The sequence below is a fragment of the Bombyx mori genome, chromosome 5 (genome assembly GCF_030269925.1).
Source record: "Bombyx mori chromosome 5, ASM3026992v2".
Classification (NCBI taxonomy): Eukaryota; Metazoa; Arthropoda; class Insecta; order Lepidoptera; family Bombycidae; genus Bombyx; species Bombyx mori.
Genome location: NC_085111.1, coordinates 8,881,740 through 8,902,042, shown reverse-complemented (window position 1 = coordinate 8,902,042; position 20,303 = coordinate 8,881,740). Strand labels below are relative to the sequence as shown.

Here is a 20,303-nt window from a genome sequence, read left to right as displayed (position 1 = left end):
GAATAAATTAACAACATTCTGAACACTTTATAATGGTTTCCTTAAATATTTATCATCAAACAGACAAGATATTTACGTAAAATCATTGGAGATTGCCGAATTTGATAGAAACATGTGGATATTACCGGATTTGATCTAGACGGGGATGGAGAAAGCCATGTTTGTTAGAGTTGTCCGCCATGTTTAAAAGGTGTCTCATAGTTTATAAAATGTTGATACTTTATGAATGGATATTAAATTTCGATATTACCTTGAACCTAAAGACATGAAATAAACATGTAAGAACGATACTAGAAATTCTTTATTTTAGAATATCAATCAGCCAGTAGGCAATTTTGGTACAATTACATAAGATCGTATAATATTTTACGAGACTAATGGTTTTTTTAGAAGGTATTAACATTCGAATCATACAGTATCTTATTCTTAAATAAATGAAAAAAAACAAGAATTATTTTTAAAAATTATAGTTTGAAAAATTTCAGACATTACTCTCCAATGTTAGATTACACAGTTATCTTCAATACGTGGTTCACAAAGTAATTCTTTCGGCAGTTACAAACAGCGTGGGCGCCATACTAAATTCTGCGCTCTGATTGGTCGACATGGATATTGCCAGATTTGATTTGAATGGCAAGGGACAAAGTCGTGTTTGTTACAAACTTCATATTTGAAATAGTGTTTTGCATGGGATATTGCCGTATCTGATGTCCAATGAAATTTTCGATACAAACTACGTCCACAGATGAATAAAATGACATCTAAGGTTTAATTTCGGCCAAGAGTGGATATTGCCGCCTTTGATATTAGATGACTCAATTAGAATCGTAAATTTATCCTTAATATTTTTTTTTTTAAATGTTAAGGTTTTCTTTCTTTCGCTTTCGGGAAAGGAACACCTAATGTTAGTGTTTAATCGCTCGATCTAAACTGTAAATATGTACCTATATGCAATAACTTAAAAATTGTGACAAAGACATACACCACATTGAGAAAGTTCCAACGTTTAATGAGCCAACGACCTTAATGATCGTCTTGTTATATGTGGTGAAATCGGAGCAATCGGAACTGTAGTGTATTTTTGCAATAACAATTGCCTAGTCTTTAATAACGATTAAGTCTTCGACACACAACCCAGTTGCATCTATTTAACCCACAATAATAAGTTCATAGAGAATGATATATACTTCTAAACAGTACTGAGACGTTTAATGTTTTGTGTAGTATATGCAGGTCAATATCCCGTGGAAGTTATTTTAATTACTTAAACTATTATTACTGTCATCTACCCGTGAAGTTTAACAAACATTGTTATGGATAGTTGACACATTCAAATACTGCTTGTCGATATGTAAATAGACTCATTAAGTAAACGATTATATGTTGTTAATGCATATTTGTTCAACTAGAATATGTTGGTTCAAGCTCACGAAAAAACTGACGAGGCTTAGTTGAGATTGTAAATATAACAATTATGACGCGAGTGAATCATACAAGAAGAGTCACTGTGGTTTCTCGACTGGCTAATGGCAAGTATGGCGCCTCGAGTAAAAACTTTTAAATTATTATGTACAATTGTACAGAATATGTCTGAGCGGCCTTTCACTGAAAAGAACAGTAGCAGTCGACGTGAACCTGTTATTCATTTGGATTAATTTCATACGTATTCCATTATTGCAATTAGTGTGTCAAACACGTCAGTTTTCAAAGATACTAATGGAAGTACCGTAGTTAGTGTATAGTAATGCAAATGTATAGAAACACTTATAGTTTTCGTGCTCGTTCGATTCAAATACCAGATTAAACCGTGAACGTGTGTGGAATTATGTCTATGATTCTCTTGATAACTACAAAGTACTAACGGCACTAGTAAAGACGATGAATGTAAATTAATATTGAATTTATGTAGATATATACTAGCAAAATGTGTTAATATTGTTGTTTATTAAACTGTAACAAATGAGCCAAGCCCGTTCTTTTGATTCTTGTCGCCTGTCGATTCTGAGCACAATAAGGCATTGTCGAGACCCAATCATTCGTGTAATGACTGCCCAAGCTTTTACTATCAAAATTTGGAATGTAATAGTGATCATTTCATACTAGTGAAATGTAATATTCGGTGAAATATGTTTGTTTCATAGTACGTCAACTATACTTGAGACCTTAGAACTTATATCTCAAGGTGGGTGGCGCATTTACGTCGTAGATGTTTATGGGCTCCAGTAACCACTTAACACCAGGTGGGCTGTGAGCTCGTCCACCCATCTAAGCAATAAAAAAATAAAAATAAAAATACGTGATCACTGCGAAAATGATGACTCCTTCAAATTAATGATCATTATGAAAAAAAATTAGTCTTAAATAGTATTCAATAATATCCATAGTTAAAAAAAAACGAAACTGAAAATTAAATTAATCTTTTTTTTATCCTGGTTATCTGGTCAGAAAATATAATTATGTATTGGATTGTCGTTGGCTCTTGATACGTGTGCAATTTTTCCATTTAACCAGATGTGTTGAAGTTCTTGAAAATGAGGTTCAAAGATTCCGTTCCGCTAAACTAATAACGTCATGTTAAAAATCTCAGGAATTGGGTCTGAGAAGTGAAATTGAAAAGTCTGACGATCTGAGTTTGAATATACCATGAGAATTAAGTAAAATTCAGAATAAAACCAAAACTTTCAGACCCAATTTGATTTATATGGAAAGTTTTTTTTCTGTAAGTTAATTCGTCAATTTTATTCTCTTTGTCGTGACGTCCGCTATTCCAAAGAATATCCTTTTTTTTAGGATTGAAGGATTATTGGTGGCCCGGAGGCCTTTCCAATTTCACCAGGACAGGTGGGCAAGCAAAGGCTCAGCCAGGAGGGGTGGGATTTGCTAATAGCTGTCCGAGCGCCATCGAAGGAGACCTAACAACTCAAAAGCGGCTGCTTCGCGAATGAATCTACTACCGGATCGGAACCTCGACACGCTGAGAAGATCCGGCGAGAAACTCAGCGAGCTGATTCATGGGTTAGGTTGCACGTCGAACTCTTTGTTCGACGACTACGGTTACCGGGGTCCCTAAGCCTGCTCCTAGTGTTAGAGCTGAAGGCCTCTAATGCAAAGGTTATTGGATCTGATGGATCCATAAGGACGCGTCTAGGGCGTCGACGGTGACTGGCTCCTGCGTGATCAGGATTCGGGGAGTAGTCAGCGGCAGCAACGATAAGGCGATTATCATGACGCATAGCCTTATATACCAAACAATATTCATGCAACCGCTGTCTAGTCACCATCGACGGCTGCCTAAAATGACATAAAAAACCTATATAACTATTCACTCACTGACAATTAAAATGTTTGCCTGTTTCATAACATATATTATGTGTATCTATGCGAAACTGTTGGCATTTCAGGGAAGGTTTCTACCTAATATATTTGGTTGATAGTACCTTCAAAGGATAATCATTTAGACATAATATGTAGGTGCTTCAAATTAATTATATACATTTAAGTTCAAATAATCAGCGTTACTCACAGCAAAGCGTAGTTATGGTTCACTATTTTACCTATTTTGTTTTCATTTATTTGTACATAAATTCCAAATAACATTATTCGAACTGTTTACATATTTATAATAATCGGTTCGTAATTAATATCGTTATCGTGATAAAGTACGACTAGTAGAAAGAAATAGCGATAAGTACATAGTTATCTTCGTCGCAAATTACTAATAATTTAGTACCTACTCAGATGTGTCGGCGATGTGTAGTTTCTAAATTAACATTTCATTAAAAACTACCCTGAATGAAATAACCTCGACTACCTTCATAATAATATGACTACTGTAATTATGTATACTTACTTTTGTTATCAACATTTTGACTGACTAATGATCAATTACATATTAGTCAGCTTAGTCGTATTACCACGTTTTGCAAACACTGAACAATACGGTACGGTAAATTTTTACTCAGTTGAGTAAACGACAAACATTGAGGACCATCGCCCGTGTATCACGCCTTCCATATTCCAAGTTCGTTTTCCTCTATGTTAATATTGAGTGTAAATAGTTGTTACGGTTTAAAATATTGTGATACTTGAGTGTGTTTATGACAGGATGAGAACGATGTTCAACAGTTTTAAAAAGAGGTTAAGTTTGAAAAAAGTTAAGAGAAGTGAACCTCCATGCGACGATGACGTAAGTTCGATATTATGTCGTGAACATGGAGTTAATAAGTACCTACAACTGGAGTGCTGTCTGATGCCGAGAAATCGGTCTCGAAAGAGAATACTTTTTGGTCGCGGTGTCCTTGTCTAATGTGGTGACCATATAAAATTTATTTATAGGATAAAATTATACACATGCATCAGTTTTGAATTTACCTTAAGTAATTCTGTGTAACCCTATGTAAATACAAAACACGTGCTTGCAACGTTTTATTTATGTAAATTCAATTCTAAACATTGCTTCGTCGTCATGGTGCCTTTTTTCGACGGTTTTTTTTGGAAGTTGCTGCGTTGTCGAAAATCTAGCACTGAGTTTTATTACAAACATCATTACCTCAGTGCTATTACTTAAACTTCCTCAAACTCATGTTTAACGTCCGAATACTCAACCGCGACTTAAATATTATGTTGAACTTAATTACGCAATTCCTACTTTAGTGTACTGGCTAAGTGGGACGTGCAAATTAATATTTGACACACTGAGTGAGACACTGCAACACACATGGTCTGCGCGTATCGGGTGCTCTTTTCCTACATTCACATCTTCAATTGATTTAAAATTACTTGTATTTTTACTTCTGTGCTATTTTCATGACACGTGTATATTAAGTCTACTAGTTACATTTTAGGAAATAAAACACAATGGGTAATAAAATGAAATGAACTGAAATTCATTTATTTGTTATATGTAGACAATTAAATAACTCTTAAATGACAAGTCAATACACATAACACAATACACATAGTAGGTACTTGATCTCTATTTACAAAATATTGGTTATATTATTATTATTAAGTTCAGTAAATTTTCTGTAATCTTATAATATAACATTTCCTCTATTTATTTTTAAGTAAATTCTTTTTTTTCAACGAAATACATAATTTATTTTAATCAATATCTAAGTGGACCATGAGTATCATTAAAATTTCGCAATTTAAATTTCAATTCAATTAAAAATCGCCATTTTTCTCTAATAAATCTAAAATCGACTTTATATTTACAATCACTATTTCACGACTTTTAAGTTTTTGTTTCAATACCTTAACATCTTGTCGTAATTTTGCTTTTCTCGGGGTATTTTTTATTTCTTGCGTTTGAGTACTTGATTCTTCTTGTTTGACCTTTTTAAAGGACATTTTCCAGAAATTCCAACGTCATATTTACTAGAAGATCCTCCTCGTTCGCTTAACGTCAGGCAAATGATATACATGCTTGCGTGCGACGCTATTCAATACAATAAAAAAAAGTTCAAGAAATACCACGTGATGGCTCTTATAATATGAAAAATACATTGCAAAATTATAGTTTTCACGATTGTTTTTTCAAATTTAGTATATGACATAGATTAAGTACAATTTACAAGATAAATGGTATTAAATATTATAATGAGAAAAAATATCTCACATTTTAAAAATATATGCTCACACTAGTAAAAATTTATCAATGAATCTGACATATGGAAGGATATTCCACAAACTGGAGAGGATTCTCGCTTAAAACCACTTATATTAAAAGTGTTCACCATGATTACACGGAAACTTTCACGATTTTCGAAAAAAAAAACAAGCCACAAGCTGTATCAGTGCCATTTTAACTTCGCACTACAAACGTAAATAGACGCCATTTTTCTTTTAATCCATTCATAGCTCTTTTTCGGTGATGCCAACAATTAATCTGGCTTCCCACCAAATTCAACATGAAAACCATCAGAAATCTACGTACCTACCATTAAATTTTCCATTAAACAGAGTTCTTATTAATATAGAACAATTTTTTTTTTTGGTAATGAGCTTTATTAATGTATGATGTTCTATTAAAAATCAATATATATCATATAATCAGTACTTCTTATATAATTTATTTTAATAAATTGTCATCATCAGAAACTAAATTCACCATAACTTTGTACGTTTATGTTGAACCAATTTAATTTTTGACGTTGATGGAAATTCTAAATTGTCGCAATATTTTCTAGTTAAGTTTAAGTCACATCGTTTAAATAATATGTATTTAGATATATTATTGTCATAAAATGTTTAAAATCCTGTAAAGTGGATTGATTTTAACCTTTTCAATAATTTTCAACAACGCCCAAGCTACTAAAAAATCCACTAACCACTAAAAGCCATTTTTGATAACTAAGACGGGGGTCCAAATTCCGAGATTTTATGGAAAATCCTCTAAGCTAGCAACACTGCTTTTTGTTTGTAAAATGTGCGAGAGGGACACCACCACTTAATAATCATTCTCTTTTCAGACCGTTTTTCCTTACATCTTTTGCTATTTAAAAATAAACTTTAAGCCATAGAGATAAAGTATATTTTTAGTTTTTATGTCAAACGAAGTAAGCACTCCAGTTAGAATAGTAACTCTATGGTCGTGAACAATTTTATTTTGATTGACAAATGAATCGTACTTTAACCAAATCCTTTTCATTTGTTTATATTTAAACAAGTAAATAAACAAATTCCTTGTCAGTTTAGATTGTAATGCAGTTTATTTACAAATTCGCATGTGTATTTTGTAAACAATTAGCGTAGGGGAATGTCAGAACATTGCAACCCATCAGTTGGCGGGCAAGATTTCGACGTATACGTTTGAATTCGGTGTGCATATGTAATGCAATCAAATGAGAATATAATATATGTTAGTGTGGGAACATGCCGCAATGTGTTATGTGCATTATGCGTCGGTTGTCAATGTTGAAACTTTTTCGTGAACGTAAACGTCAGCTGACTGACACGTGTTCGGATTCTTCAGTTTGGTACATTGTACAACATGACATGGTTTGAACCTAAGACCATTGGTTTTCTTGCTCTATACACTAGTCTTGTAAAACACCTCTTGGACCTAAAAGACAAGACCTATGTTTTATTCGTTTTTATGGTTATTGGTGGGGACTGGAGATCTCGCAAAGTATTTCGTTTTCGCATAACGATTACTAAAATACTTATAATTCGATTAAACGCGGATTTGAACATTGACGTCATTATTCAAAGTTATCTGTGAAGCATGATATTAAAGGGGCCATGATTTCATCATTTCTCAACGGATTTCACGCGGGGTCATTGTAAATGAAAAGTGATTATAAGAGAATGATTTACTTCTCATAATATTGAATAAATTTAAACATGCCAAGTGATTTAGAATCCATGATCGGTATTTACAAATTATTATTTAATACACTTAAACTTATATTCTTCTGTTGATGTCTTGAGTTTAAGGTTAAGTGAGTAAATGATATAAATAACGTACTAAAACGATATTATTAATAGAAACAGATGTCTCAAGACAGACTTAAACGGTCGTCGCACTTCTCAAGGAACTCGGAGTTGCACTTATATTGTTAGTTATCTGTGCGTATTTGCATACTCGTGATCTTATTCATTTAATCTAAATATAAATAGGCGAAGATAAAAGTTAAGTATCATTTTTAGCTCTGTTTGTCAAAATATCAATAGCAAAACAAACGAGAAAATGTAACATGTAAAATCTTGAGATGTCAGTGATTACACTATAATCATACTTTTGGTCACTGGCAGAATACTGTTCTATATAATTGTTTCTTTGTTACTGTTGATTAGATTTCCAAACAGTTTCCAGCTTTAGTTCGAATATTGTTGCTTAAAGGACGTACAGTAAATTGTCATTAATTTAATTAAATATTTCTAGAAAATACGATTTGTAAATGTATTTCCTGTTATTGACATTCAAAGTAGATAAAACCACTGTGATCTTGTACGTCTTCATAAAAAAAGAAGATCTAGTTTAAATTGAAGGCGTTGTTTTGTTTTATGTGCATAGGTGTCTGTAATGATATTGTGATTCAGCTTTCGCTCTTGGCGCCTAAATGTAAACTTACAATAAAAACTGATGAATTTACTCAATACTAGTGGTCCCCCAGTAGTCGAAATTCGACTATAACTACTTGAAATTATAAGTTTGAACATTATTATGGGTCTATTGTCAAAGACAATATGGCGAAATCTGTTCTATAATCACAGATTTCGCCAAGGCTACACTATATACAAATAATATTAAAGACAAACAATATTGATCTATTATCAATTGGACTACAGACTTTAAACAATAACAAAAGTTGACAATACCAAAAAAGAGAGTATGTATATGTGTTGTGTCAAATACATGGTAGTGTGTGTAATGTTTTTTTATTAATCAATAGATTTAAAGTATTTTTGTATACATAATTAAAAAAAAAAATTACATTCTGCACTCCTTCTCTATATTCTTTATCAGTGTGGGAAATTTAATACTCCTTTGTTCGCGCAATTTTAGTAAAAAAGGGTATTACGTTTTTGCTTCACGTATTCATATTTACTCAATATACCTACTTAGATACAAGGAGGAAACAACGATAGAAATAGAGACACATCACGAACAATATCGTCGATTTTAGTTTCTGAAGTTTAAAGTAAAAAAAGCGGCAAGCAACATTATTTGCCATAAAAACAAAAGTAAGACGAGAACGAATCATTACGGTTTCGGGATATTCGTCTGTCATTTTGAACGTTTGAAGAATACTATATTATAGTAATTTATAACTCTGAGACGCATTACCTTGTATCGGTGAGTCATCTGTCGCCGGAGTACGGAGCCGGCTAGACCGACTCGAGTGTGTACGACACTCCACCTACTTATTTAACATGTACTCAATACACTGAACAGCGTTATACACAGATTTTATCAATTATAATCAACTAGCTATAATGGAAAACACAATATATGTTAGTACAAATAGTGTATTCGCGAAGCTGTGCCACATTATTATTTTTCGCTGCGGGAGTCTTTTTTTATATACCTACCTTCGGGGAGAATTTGATTACCTTTGATTGAACAGTTGCTCACACAACTCGTTTGGTGTTTACCAGAGCTCATAGAAAGCACTTCATCATCACCGCTTCAGCTACGAGTCCGAAGATCCATTGTAATAGTCACTTCAGTGTGAAAGGATTACGCTAAAACGAAACGCATTATATATTGTTTTTTTTTATTGCCTTCATGGGTGGACGAGCTCACAGCCCACCTGGTGTTAAGTGGTTACTGGAGCCCATAGACATCTACAACGTAAATGCGCCACCCAGCTTGAGATATAAGTTCTAAAGATCTCAGTATAGTTGCTGCGGAAATAGGCAAGACGGTGGTACTGACCCATTCAACTCACAACATACCCTACGGCCTATAATGATGCTGTCTGTAAGTTATAAAATCAAGCAAATAATGGGTTTCAATGTCTCTCGTAAAATAGTAAAGATAGAACAATCATGTTTCGCGTAGGATAATGTTAAAAGTGAAAACGCTCCACTGGTCTTGTTTAAATTTATCAGAAACCGGTTTTTAAATTAACTTATTAGTCATGAAACAACTTTGTCGCGTTTATATCTAGCTCGATTCGTTTTACTTTTATCAATAAGTCGCTCTTTCATTTTAGTTTAAAAAAACTTTTGTTCATTTTTCAGTTACAGAGTAAACGAGAGCTGTTTTTCAAGTCGGACACTGTAAGCGGTGGCGGCGTAAGCGCGTCTGTCCCGCCTTCTGCAGCACCGCCCGCGCCTCCTTCCACGCTCAAAGATGCGCTCAGTAAGCGCTCTGCGACGCTACCAGAGCCTCAGGAGACTAACCACGTAGAAGCCAATGGGATCGCCACGAAACACAGCAATAGCGTGTCGGTAGATGTCTCCAAGCCTCCGAGTACAGCGCCCCCACCAACACCTGCCCCGCCAGTACCAATATCTGCACCTCCCGCACCAGTACCGACACCCCTCAGGAGTACAGAGAATATTATGAAGGTAGGTTCGTAATTTTATCATAGAATGTACAAGAACGGATAAAACAATGACTGTATTTATTCTTATTATCAATACATTGTATAATGAATGTTACACTGTGCGACTTTCATCATATTACAAGAAGTTACTGTTGAGTCATTGTAATATTTAGTACCCGCGTATTATCTCTATAATGAAATCGAACATACGTTCGTATTCATCTAATGACGGATTTAGATATTCTGATCAATTCAATGATTTTGTAATAATTTAAACATTGAGTGTATTTCATTCCAGAAAGCCGAACACCCACCGGTCGCGCCGAAACCAGACTTACCTAAAATAGAAAAACCAAAAACCAAAGAACTAGATGGCTACGTCGGTTTTGCTAATCTGCCGAACCAAGTGTACAGGAAAGCTGTGAAGAAGGGCTTCGAATTCACGTTGATGGTCGTAGGTAAGATATAGCTGCGTTGTTAATGCGCAATACGAGAGCGATAACAACTGTAGTTCGAGCTCGGTAAATAAGGGCCGTCTTGTGTTTGTTATGAGTTACTGACATTATTTCTATTACATTTTATCTTATTGACGTCAATACCCCCGACGACTTTCATAAGACTATTTCTGTATTTATGCATCTTTTTGAATTAGCGAAACAAATTCCTAATGAGACGTTTTTAATTCGAATTCAAGGTGAATCAGGCTTGGGCAAGTCGACACTAATAAACTCGCTCTTCTTGACGGAGGTGTATGACAAGGACAAACATCCGGGGCCGTCGCTGCGAGTGAAGAAGACGGTTGGCGTTGAAACCAGCGTCGTTCTTCTAAAAGAGAATGGTGTTAACCTCACGCTGACCATCGTCGACACGCCGGGATTCGGCGACGCCGTCGATAACAGTAATTGGTGTGTAGATGATACTTAAAGAATTAAAGAAAGAACTCCCTTAATGAGTTCGGGAATTAAGTAATTTGTTTAAAAATAGTTTCTGTCGTTATATATTTCGTCTTCTTTTGTGTGTACTATTTTAGGCATGCTTTAAATACATAAAGGCTCTTTCGTATTGTATCGTACTTTGTAATTTTAGTTGGGTACCACCACCCGTCTATTTCTGCCGCGAAGCAGTAATGCGTTTCGGCCTGAAGGGTGGGTGGGGCAGCCGTTGTAACTACATATAGAGACCTTAGAACTCATATCTCAAGGTGGGTGGCGGCATTTACATTGTAGATGTCTATGGGCTCTAGTAACCACATAACACCAGGTGGGCTGTGAGCTCGTCCACAAATCCAAGCTATAAAAAAAACGTAATATCAAAAGAACTGTATACCCCAACTCTCTCCTCACGTTACAGTTGGCAACCGATCATCGACTTCGTTGAATCGAAGTACGAAGAGTTTTTGAACGCCGAATCACGTGTCGCCCGCAAGGCGGCGCCACCGGACACGCGCGTGCACTGCTGCCTGTACTTCATAGCGCCGAGCGGGCACGGACTCAAACCCCTGGACGTCGAGTTCATGCAGCGACTCGGAGATAAGGTCAACATCATTCCGGTCATCGCTAAGGCCGATACAATGACGCCCGAAGAGTGCAAGGACTTCAAAGAACAGGTTCGTGATCAGTTTTGTGTAAAGTGTAAAGCAATAAGTTTGAAGTCGTCGTGGCCTAAAAGATAAGACGTCCGGTGCATTCGTATGTAGCGATGCACTGGTATTCGAATCCCGCAGGCTGGTACCAATTTTTCCAATGAAATACGTATGTACTTAACAAATGTTCACGATTGACTTCCACGGCGAAGGAATAACATCGTGTAATCAAAATCACAAAATTATAATTTGCGTAATTACTGGTGATAGGACCTCTTGTGAGTCCACACACGGGTAGGGACCACCACCCTGCCTATTTCTGCCGTGAAGCGTAATGTATTTCGGTTTGAAGAGTGGGGCAGCCGTTGTAATTATACTGAGACCTTAGAACTCATATCTCAAGGTGGGTTTTGCGGGCGGCATTTGCGTTGTAGATTTCTATGGGCTCCGGTAACAATTCAACACCAGGAGGGCTGTGGGCTCGTCCACCCATCTATGTAAGAAAAATAAAATACAACCGAACAATAGAGCCGCGGTTGCCTAATCAGTAAGACTAAAAGACTAATCTCATTAGAAAATACCACCTCATTTTTCAAGAGGGTGGTGCCGACGTATACTGAGGAGTTCGGGCCCAATTACGTATTAATCTTGCTCATGGACACTTGCTTCATGAAACATGCAGAGTGATGTTTATACCACGCACTGAACTGTCAGACTAGAAATTACACACGATTGTGTCGATATAGATATAACACAGAGTAATAATGATAATTCCAGATAATGAAAGAAATCGGTCAGCACAAGATTAAAATTTACGACTTCCCGGAGAGCACGGGCGAGGAAGGGGACGGCGCTGACGTCACCAAGTCGCTGCGGGCGCGGGTACCCTTCGCCGTCGTCGGCGCCAACACCGTCATAGAGCAGGACGGGCGCCGCATACGGGGCAGGAAGTACCCTTGGGGCATCGCCGAGGGTGTGTACTCTTCAAACAGCCTACTCACATTAGATTCAACATATTAACTCCCCTCCACGGTGTTTTCCGAGCGCTATGACATGTTCTTCTTCAAACGAGGCTTGCGGAGAGTACTTAATGGTAGGCAGCGGCTTGGCTCTGCCCCTGGCATAGCTGACGCCCATGAGCGACGATGACGACTGACCATCAGGTGGGCCCTATGCTCGTCTGCCTACAAAGGCAATAAAAAAATTCAAAAAGAAAACCTGTGACGATTTTAAAATTAATAATTATTATGACAAATGTATCGCTACTTGTGAGTCCGCACGGGTACGTACCACCACCCCGCCTATTTCTACCATGAAGCAGTAATGCGTTTCGGTTTGAAGGGTGGGGCAGCCGTTATAACTATAATGAGACCTTAGAACTCATATCTCAAGGTGGATGGCGGCATTTATTTTATAGATGTCTATGGGCGCGAGTAATTACTTAATACCAGGTCGGCTATAAAAACTGTGGTGCTGCTGATAAACAATAATTCTAAATACTTCACAAAATAATAACTTACTTGTGATTTTAGTTGAAAATTTGGAGCACTGCGATTTTCTGGCGCTTCGGAACATGGTGATACGGACGCACCTTCAGGACCTGAAGGACGTGACCAGCTCTGTGCATTACGAGAACTATCGATGTCGCAAACTGGCCGGACTCTCGCACGACGGGAAGCCGCACAGAACCAACTCTAATAAGTACGTTAACTCATATATCATACCATTTCGAACTAATACTTCTTCAGTGAATAATTACGCATTTTACTTTTAAAAAAAATACGAAGTACTTTCTTCGAATTAGCAGAATTCAATCGGAACAGGCATGTTTAGTTTTAACAACCTAATAAGACAGGGTTGGTGAACTAATTAAACTAATGTTATTCATTTTTATTTGTACTGTTGTCACCATGTTCAAGGTCACCAGACTATAAATATGATTTTTTTGAAAATAGATTTGAATCTAAATTAATAATCATATTAACATTGACACCGTGTGTTCCATTACTTTTATCATTGCTGCATGTCTGGTAACCTTTACTGATTTGTATCTTTCCTCTTTACTGTCGCAGTTGTGAGCTGAATATATTTTGTTTTGTATGTTTATGTTCAGTATTATATAATAGCTGCGTACGATATATCTATTCAAACGAACGTTCTGTGCTTGGGCATGCAGAAATGAAATAATAGTTTTTAACATTTATCATTCGTATTCGTCATGGACCATTTAATATTGGTCTTTAGATTTGTACGGAAACTTTTTAGTAAGATAACGTTTTTGAAACCCACACTGAGATGGTCCATGACGAATCCAGTACATGTTACAAGTTGCAGTTCATTCGCTTTCACAGTGGCATTAATAACAATTCATTCACGATTGTGTGTTTAGAAGTGATTTGTCAACTATTTAACGAGCGTGTGTCATTTGTTCGGTTATGCACACTATGATGTCACTTATTCATATCTCCATTTGTATTTATCCAAAGAGAACAAAAACACATCGAAAAAAGAAGTGTCTCGTGCCAGCGAAGTGGTTCACGTTTCGTTGTTCTATTGTTTGCTTTAACACAAAAGATGTTGTTGTCATTGATATTGTTAATGAACATATAAAGAAAGGAGAAAATAATATATAATGAACAAATAAAGAACACTGACAAATTATCAATGAAAAACGATCATTTGATACTAATATCAAATAAAATAAAAAAAAACATTTTGGATAGAGATTAGGATCTTGTAAATATTTGAGCTGAGTGACATTTTATTAAGTCGATGACGTCACATAATAGTAACCTTATTTTCGTAATGGCAGCCAAATCGAGTGTTGCCAGCCAAAAAAAAAGTTTATCTGTTTATGTAAACGAGAATGAGTTGGTAATGCCACTGTATGATTGCGCGAGCACAGCCTCCTGTGTCGTTAACTATTGGTTGTGTTGGTGTTCAGTTTGTGCCCGCAAGGACTGATGAACAGTTTCATGACCGTGTGGTAAGTTCCCCACGAAATACATTTTGAATCTACGTACGTAGAGCACGGTTTTAGTCTGGGTCACGTGGCCGAATGAGGTCTCACAATGTGGAGGGACTACATGTTGTTAGACTTGGGTGTGGCTTGTTATTAGTTTTGCATCATTTCGGTTATAGCGGCTGTGGGTGTTGTGTACTAACTCGTGATTGTGTGGTTGAGGGTTTCGTGATTTACTAACTTTTGAGTTTTAAATGATGTTCGAAAAAGAACGCTGGCGTTCAAGATTAAAACCTTTTTTTTTTAATGTTTTTTTTTTATCGTTGCTGTCATTGTCCTAGGTCTTCTTTACACAGCTTTCAATGGTAATTGCTTGTAGTTTTTTCAACTAAATGTAAGGAACGATATATGCATGACAATTTTATTTTGATACCCCTATACCCAAATGTGTTTATTATTTAAATACAGAAGGACAAAGCGTCTAAACAAATTAAGTAAAACGTTTTATTTGTGATTTTACATTTTAAATCCAAAAGTTATTTCCCCTTTTAAAGATGAGCTTGATTTGTTATTATCTTAAGATCTGAATGTAAAGTTATTAGTAATTATTGGAAATGTTATAGATATGACACTAAGATTGTTTTGCATGATAAATTTTGTACGTAATAAAATTAATGATGACATTAAGAAACAAAAATTTGCACCTACAACGGTTTTGTGTAAATGCTTTTGTTTACTTCCAGGAATCCATTAGCACAGATGGAAGAGGAAAAACGCGAACACGACCTAAAGATGGAAAAAATGGAGAGTGAAATGGAACAAGTGAGTATTAATTTTCAAGATTTGTTTTCTTGGGTTTGTAGATCAATATAAACATCAATGTTATTTTTGGATTAGTCAAGTAAAAATTTAAGTAAATTTTGATTTTGATTAATGAAAATGTATAATTGGAACCCTTTTCATCGAAATTCATTTGGATCTAGACCAATTCGCACAACAATCGAAGACCGTCTACGTTGTTATCGTGTGTGATAGGCGTTCGCTCAAAGTCAAGTCAGGAGAGCATTCAATCTTGCAATTGCCACCACTGAATTGAAGTCGTCGTGCCCTAATGGATAAGACGTCCAGTGCATTCGTGTTGAGCGATGCACCGGTGTTCGAATCTCCGGCGGGTACCAATTTTTCTAATGAAATACGTACTCGACAAATGTTCACGATTGATTTCCACGGTAAGGAATAACATCGTGTAATAAATATGAAACCCGCAAAAATTATAATTTGCGTAATTACTGGTGGTAGGTAAGACCTCTTGCGAGTCCGCTCGGGTAGGTACCACCACCGCCTTGCCTATTTCTGCCGTGAAGCAGTAATGCGTTTCGGTTTGTAGGGTGGGGTAGCCGTTGTTACTATACTTGAGACCTTAGAACTTATATCTCAAGGTGGGTGGCGCATTTACGTTGTGGGTGTCTATGGGCTATTTCAGAAAGAAATTATAAAGGACTTGGCTTCGGCCTTCATGAAATTTTTATTTCAGGATATCATATAAATCATATAAGACCTGGCTTTTTTGAAAATTTATTTCAGAAATTATATAGAACAGACAAGGCTGTATAGGCTTAGATTCCCTTGCCTTTTCTAATAAGGAAAAATTGTACAAAAAAAAATGTTTATGGGCTCCAGTAACCACTTAAAACGAGATGGGCTGTGAGCTCGTCTAAAAAAAAAACGTGATCATCGCTCGTTTTCAGATATTCCAAACGAAAGTCCGCGACAAGCGCGCGAAGCTGAAGGAGTCCGAGGCGGAGCTGGCGCGGCGGCACGAGGCCACGCGGCGCGCGCTGGAGGCGCAGGCGCGCGAGCTGGACGAGCGGCAGCGCGCACTCAACGCCGAGCGCGCCGCCTGGGAGCGCGACACCGGCCTCTCGCTCGACGACCTGCGCAGGCGCTCGCTCGAGGCCAACAGCAAAGAGTACATATACCACCACTACACTACAACTATTTAGTTCATTTTAACGTTCCCGAATCTGAAACGAGCTTTTAGTATTTTACTATCACTATCATTATCAAACAAACGTAAAATGGAAAGCATGGAAAGTCGAATGGAAAGCAGTCGACGTCGCCCAAAACACGTCATTTCGAATCCTCCCGATCCACTAACGGTGCTTTTAGGTACCTTAAGCACCGGTCATCTTGGGGCTCGACGAGGAAATTAACCCACAGACACAGCCCACTGAGTTTCTCCCCTGATCTGCTCAATGGGTCGTGATTGCGATCCGCTGATAGATTCTGCCAAGCACGGCTCTTGCTAGGGTTCGTGTTAGCAACAACGTCAGGTTTGAGCCCTGCGAGCTCATCTACTAGTTCGGCGAATCTAGAATAACCCCTCTAGGTTACTAGAATAGATAGGAAAAAAATAGATTTCGACGGAAAACTACAATAATAAAATTTTGTTGTATTTTCAGAACCGTTGACGGCAAAGAAAAGAAGGACAAGAAAAAGAAAGGTTTGTTCTAAAATGTTTGTTTGTCTGAAACGTCGGCCTCGCACCCACCGCGACAAGCGCGTACTAACCTCGTGTTTCGTCACCGCGTCTCTCTTGGATATGTGTTGTCTAATGCAATAAACTATCGAATATAATCGGGAAGCGAATCACGCTACTTGTATAACGGGGATCGTCTCGTAAGCGACGCGACCTGCATTCATAACAAGTGTCCACATCGATTTGATGTCGTATTTAGAGATGTTCTAAATTAAACTGTTATGCGGAGCACGTCGTGGAGAGACATAATCAGAATAAAATTTCGTACGTTGCTGTATATAGGGTTGCCAAATGTATAACACTGAAACATTAAAAACGATTGTCGTGCTAAATTTAGAATACTCAACTATTGATACTCTATTTAGATTCACTTGTCACTTTTAGGGTTAAACGAAGAATTGTTTCGCAAAAGCGAAAAGTACAAGGATGTTACGTTTTAAATCTGTGAATTAATTTATTACATTAAAAAAAACAACGCTGGCAACCCTAACACTACACGTACACGCTTGAACGATGTGTTAATAAACTTGAAAATTCCTGTCTTCGTTTACGGTTTTTGGTGTTTGTGTGTATGTGTTACGAAAATTGCTTAGGTTATAAAAAGCGTATGAAAAAAAAATATATGCCCCGAATTTAAAATCTCCCCTGTCTATTTAATTTGATGTCTGTAAAAATAAATAAATCGGGTGGGTCGTTTATTTGTAAATTGTACCTGACTATGGAAAAGCAATGGTATGTGAATATAAATCTGATTTAAAAATAATTAAAACTAAGGTTTTTCTATGAATACTAGCTCACGCTTAATTTGAATGCCGGCTAATTAATATGTCGTATTTTATGTCATAAAAGAACGAAACGAGGGAAAGTTTGATCTACATCATTGTAGTTGAGACTTCCTGAAGCAAATGTATTATCTTTGACTTTTATTCGAATTAAAAAGTACATGATGATTTCAAAATTTGCAACGAATAACATATCTACAAATTTTTGTCTCTTTTTTTTTTCTTAGTTTCACAAGCCTTTTGTCGTTACTTATGATGTGTGCATGATTAAACTAAGAGCACCACGGATTTCTTAATTTTCATTCTCCTTAACCGCATAGCAAAATGAATGTGAGAATTACACACACAAGATACGAAAATTTCTTTAAAAAAATCATCTATTTGCTAACTACCAAGGTTTCTTTGTTGTTTGCAGTTTACTTTAAGAAATCCGATATGAGTATGAGTACTGAATGCAACAATAATTACACTCGTATGATCAAATCACTTTTTTTCCATATAAAACTTAACATGGAATGAATTAATTTCACTTTATATTTTATGGGGGTTTTTTTTATTTGTCCCTAACTCTGGTCTTATTGTCATTATCTATGTTCCGTGTTACTTATGAAATGCTATGTATTGTTCAAAAACAGTAACTAAAATTAAAACATTTTCTGTCTGAATAATGTTCAGGTCTCGATTTCTTTTTCTTAGTTCATGTTTCTGAAAACCATTGAAATATTGGTATTAATGAATTTTAAAGCAATAAATGAGAATTATTAATGAATTAGAAAATTTAAATCTAAGATTAAGTACTGAGATTGTTCAATGTGATTTGCAGATTGGTCTTTTAAGAGTGTCGCAACTGGAATATCTATATAAGGTCTTCTTCATACACGTCGAATTGTATTTTAGACATAACGAATTACAACGATTAAACCAAGACTACCAGAGGCAATAAATAAATGTAGAACATCAGAACTATTATTTGAATATTTCAATTTATGTACGAATTCAAATTATTCCATGACAAGGCATTTATTTTTTAATGTAAGTGTGTGGGGCCTAATTTTGTATGATGATTTCTTTTTCGAAAAGTTTTTACAACGTTTTTGTCAATAGCAGGGTTAGCCCAAACGTTTAAATCACATGTTTACGTCCAGAAAGATGCCAAATAGCTTTTAATAATAGATCTGTTTCGAAGCCGGCATGCGTGACGGTTCGACCCAACGATGTGTGATCTGTTTAGCTCAAAACCAATCAAAAACGAAAATGAAAATAATTTAAATATTATATATAGTAAGTAACTATTACATTCGTGACAAAAGAAAATCGCTCTTGATTAACATAGGAGGCAATTAGTGGTCTACAATCGATTTGTATTAGAAAACATTCTAAAGTTTTTAACGATAAGTGATAATTTTAATTCTAATATTTCGGCTTGATCCGTGCAATTTGGAATACGCGTATGTATCGAAATCGCACAGCGTTCGTTTTAGAATATACTCGAGTATATTGTGCTTAGTGATACTAATGTTATGCTCATAGCTCAGTTTTTGATATAGGAACTAGCTAGCCGATAGCGCTCGGTATAAGGACGCGATCTCTCAACACGTGACATGAACCATTAATTATTTCGTTAATCTGTCGAGAGATTATGTAAGGCTGGTCATCCACTACGCTCGTACGCCGATAGCTCCGCGATAGGCCACGGTTTGGCTATGGCGTGACACTGTTGATTTAATAGGCGAACGTTTACCGATAGGCCGTATCCTCATCTGCCTAATAAGTCGCCGAAGAAAAATCTAAAATTACTGGCGAGTACAACTAAAAATGTACGGTTGCTTCATAGTTTGTACTGCTTTTTATTTTCGCACAGAATACGAATACAGTTGTGCGGTGCGCTATAGGTTCGCGAACGTAGTGGACGCCTAGCTTAACAAGATGACGAATCAATTCCTGTTTTAACTTTAAAAAGACTAAATGTATTTTATTCTATATTATTATTTACTTGTGACGATCATTCGTGTAAATATTTTTTTTATCGTTACACCTTATTATCTCTCATTCGACTATTGCACCTACTATATGATTGATAAATGTATAATCCTTTTTTTTAATCAGCATGATTTTGTATTTAAACTACACTACAGTATTGACTTCCACGTTATTTATTAAGATGTTTTTAGGTTTAAGAACATGCTTAGTTTTGTATCGTTTTAGGCGAATATTCTACCGTGATTTATTAATTTGCTTAGTCATTACGAACCGGAATGTTGGGAGAGCGAAGTTCGGACGGTGTAATATATTGTACCTTTGAATAAATAAATACGTAATATATAGGAAGATTTGTTTTATTTTTGGAGAAAAATATTAAAATTGGTTAACGATTCTTTTTATCTAATAACTTAACATAAATAATAAATTAATTCAAGAAACATTTGTTTGTGGAAAC

At 36.1% G+C, this 20,303-nt stretch overlaps 1 protein-coding gene across 10 annotated transcripts in view; it reads left to right on the top strand.

Moving 5' to 3' along the window:
* Positions 1 to 20,194, top strand: part of LOC101739326 (septin-7) — a 46,482-nt gene extending 26,288 nt beyond the window's left edge. For 6 of the 10 annotated variants that reach the window (XM_062668666.1, XM_062668662.1, XM_062668664.1 and 3 more), the window contains 10 exons: positions 9,694 to 10,023; positions 10,300 to 10,459; positions 10,696 to 10,906; positions 11,352 to 11,607; positions 12,361 to 12,556; positions 13,116 to 13,284; positions 15,289 to 15,367; positions 16,294 to 16,514; positions 17,008 to 17,048; positions 18,690 to 20,194. In XM_062668666.1, coding sequence (XP_062524650.1) covers positions 9,694 to 10,023; positions 10,300 to 10,459; positions 10,696 to 10,906; positions 11,352 to 11,607; positions 12,361 to 12,556; positions 13,116 to 13,284; positions 15,289 to 15,367; positions 16,294 to 16,514; positions 17,008 to 17,048; positions 18,690 to 18,730 — 1,704 coding nt within the window. In that variant the 3' untranslated portion in view covers positions 18,731 to 20,194. Of the gene's footprint in view, positions 1 to 3,730; positions 4,187 to 9,693; positions 10,024 to 10,299; positions 10,460 to 10,695; positions 10,907 to 11,351; positions 11,608 to 12,360; positions 12,557 to 13,115; positions 13,285 to 15,288; positions 15,368 to 16,293; positions 16,515 to 17,007 lie in introns of those variants that run through there. The other 4 variants (XM_038011070.2, XM_062668661.1, XM_062668667.1 and 1 more) reach the window with 3 other exon arrangements.
* Positions 20,195 to 20,303: the final 109 nt, after the last annotated feature.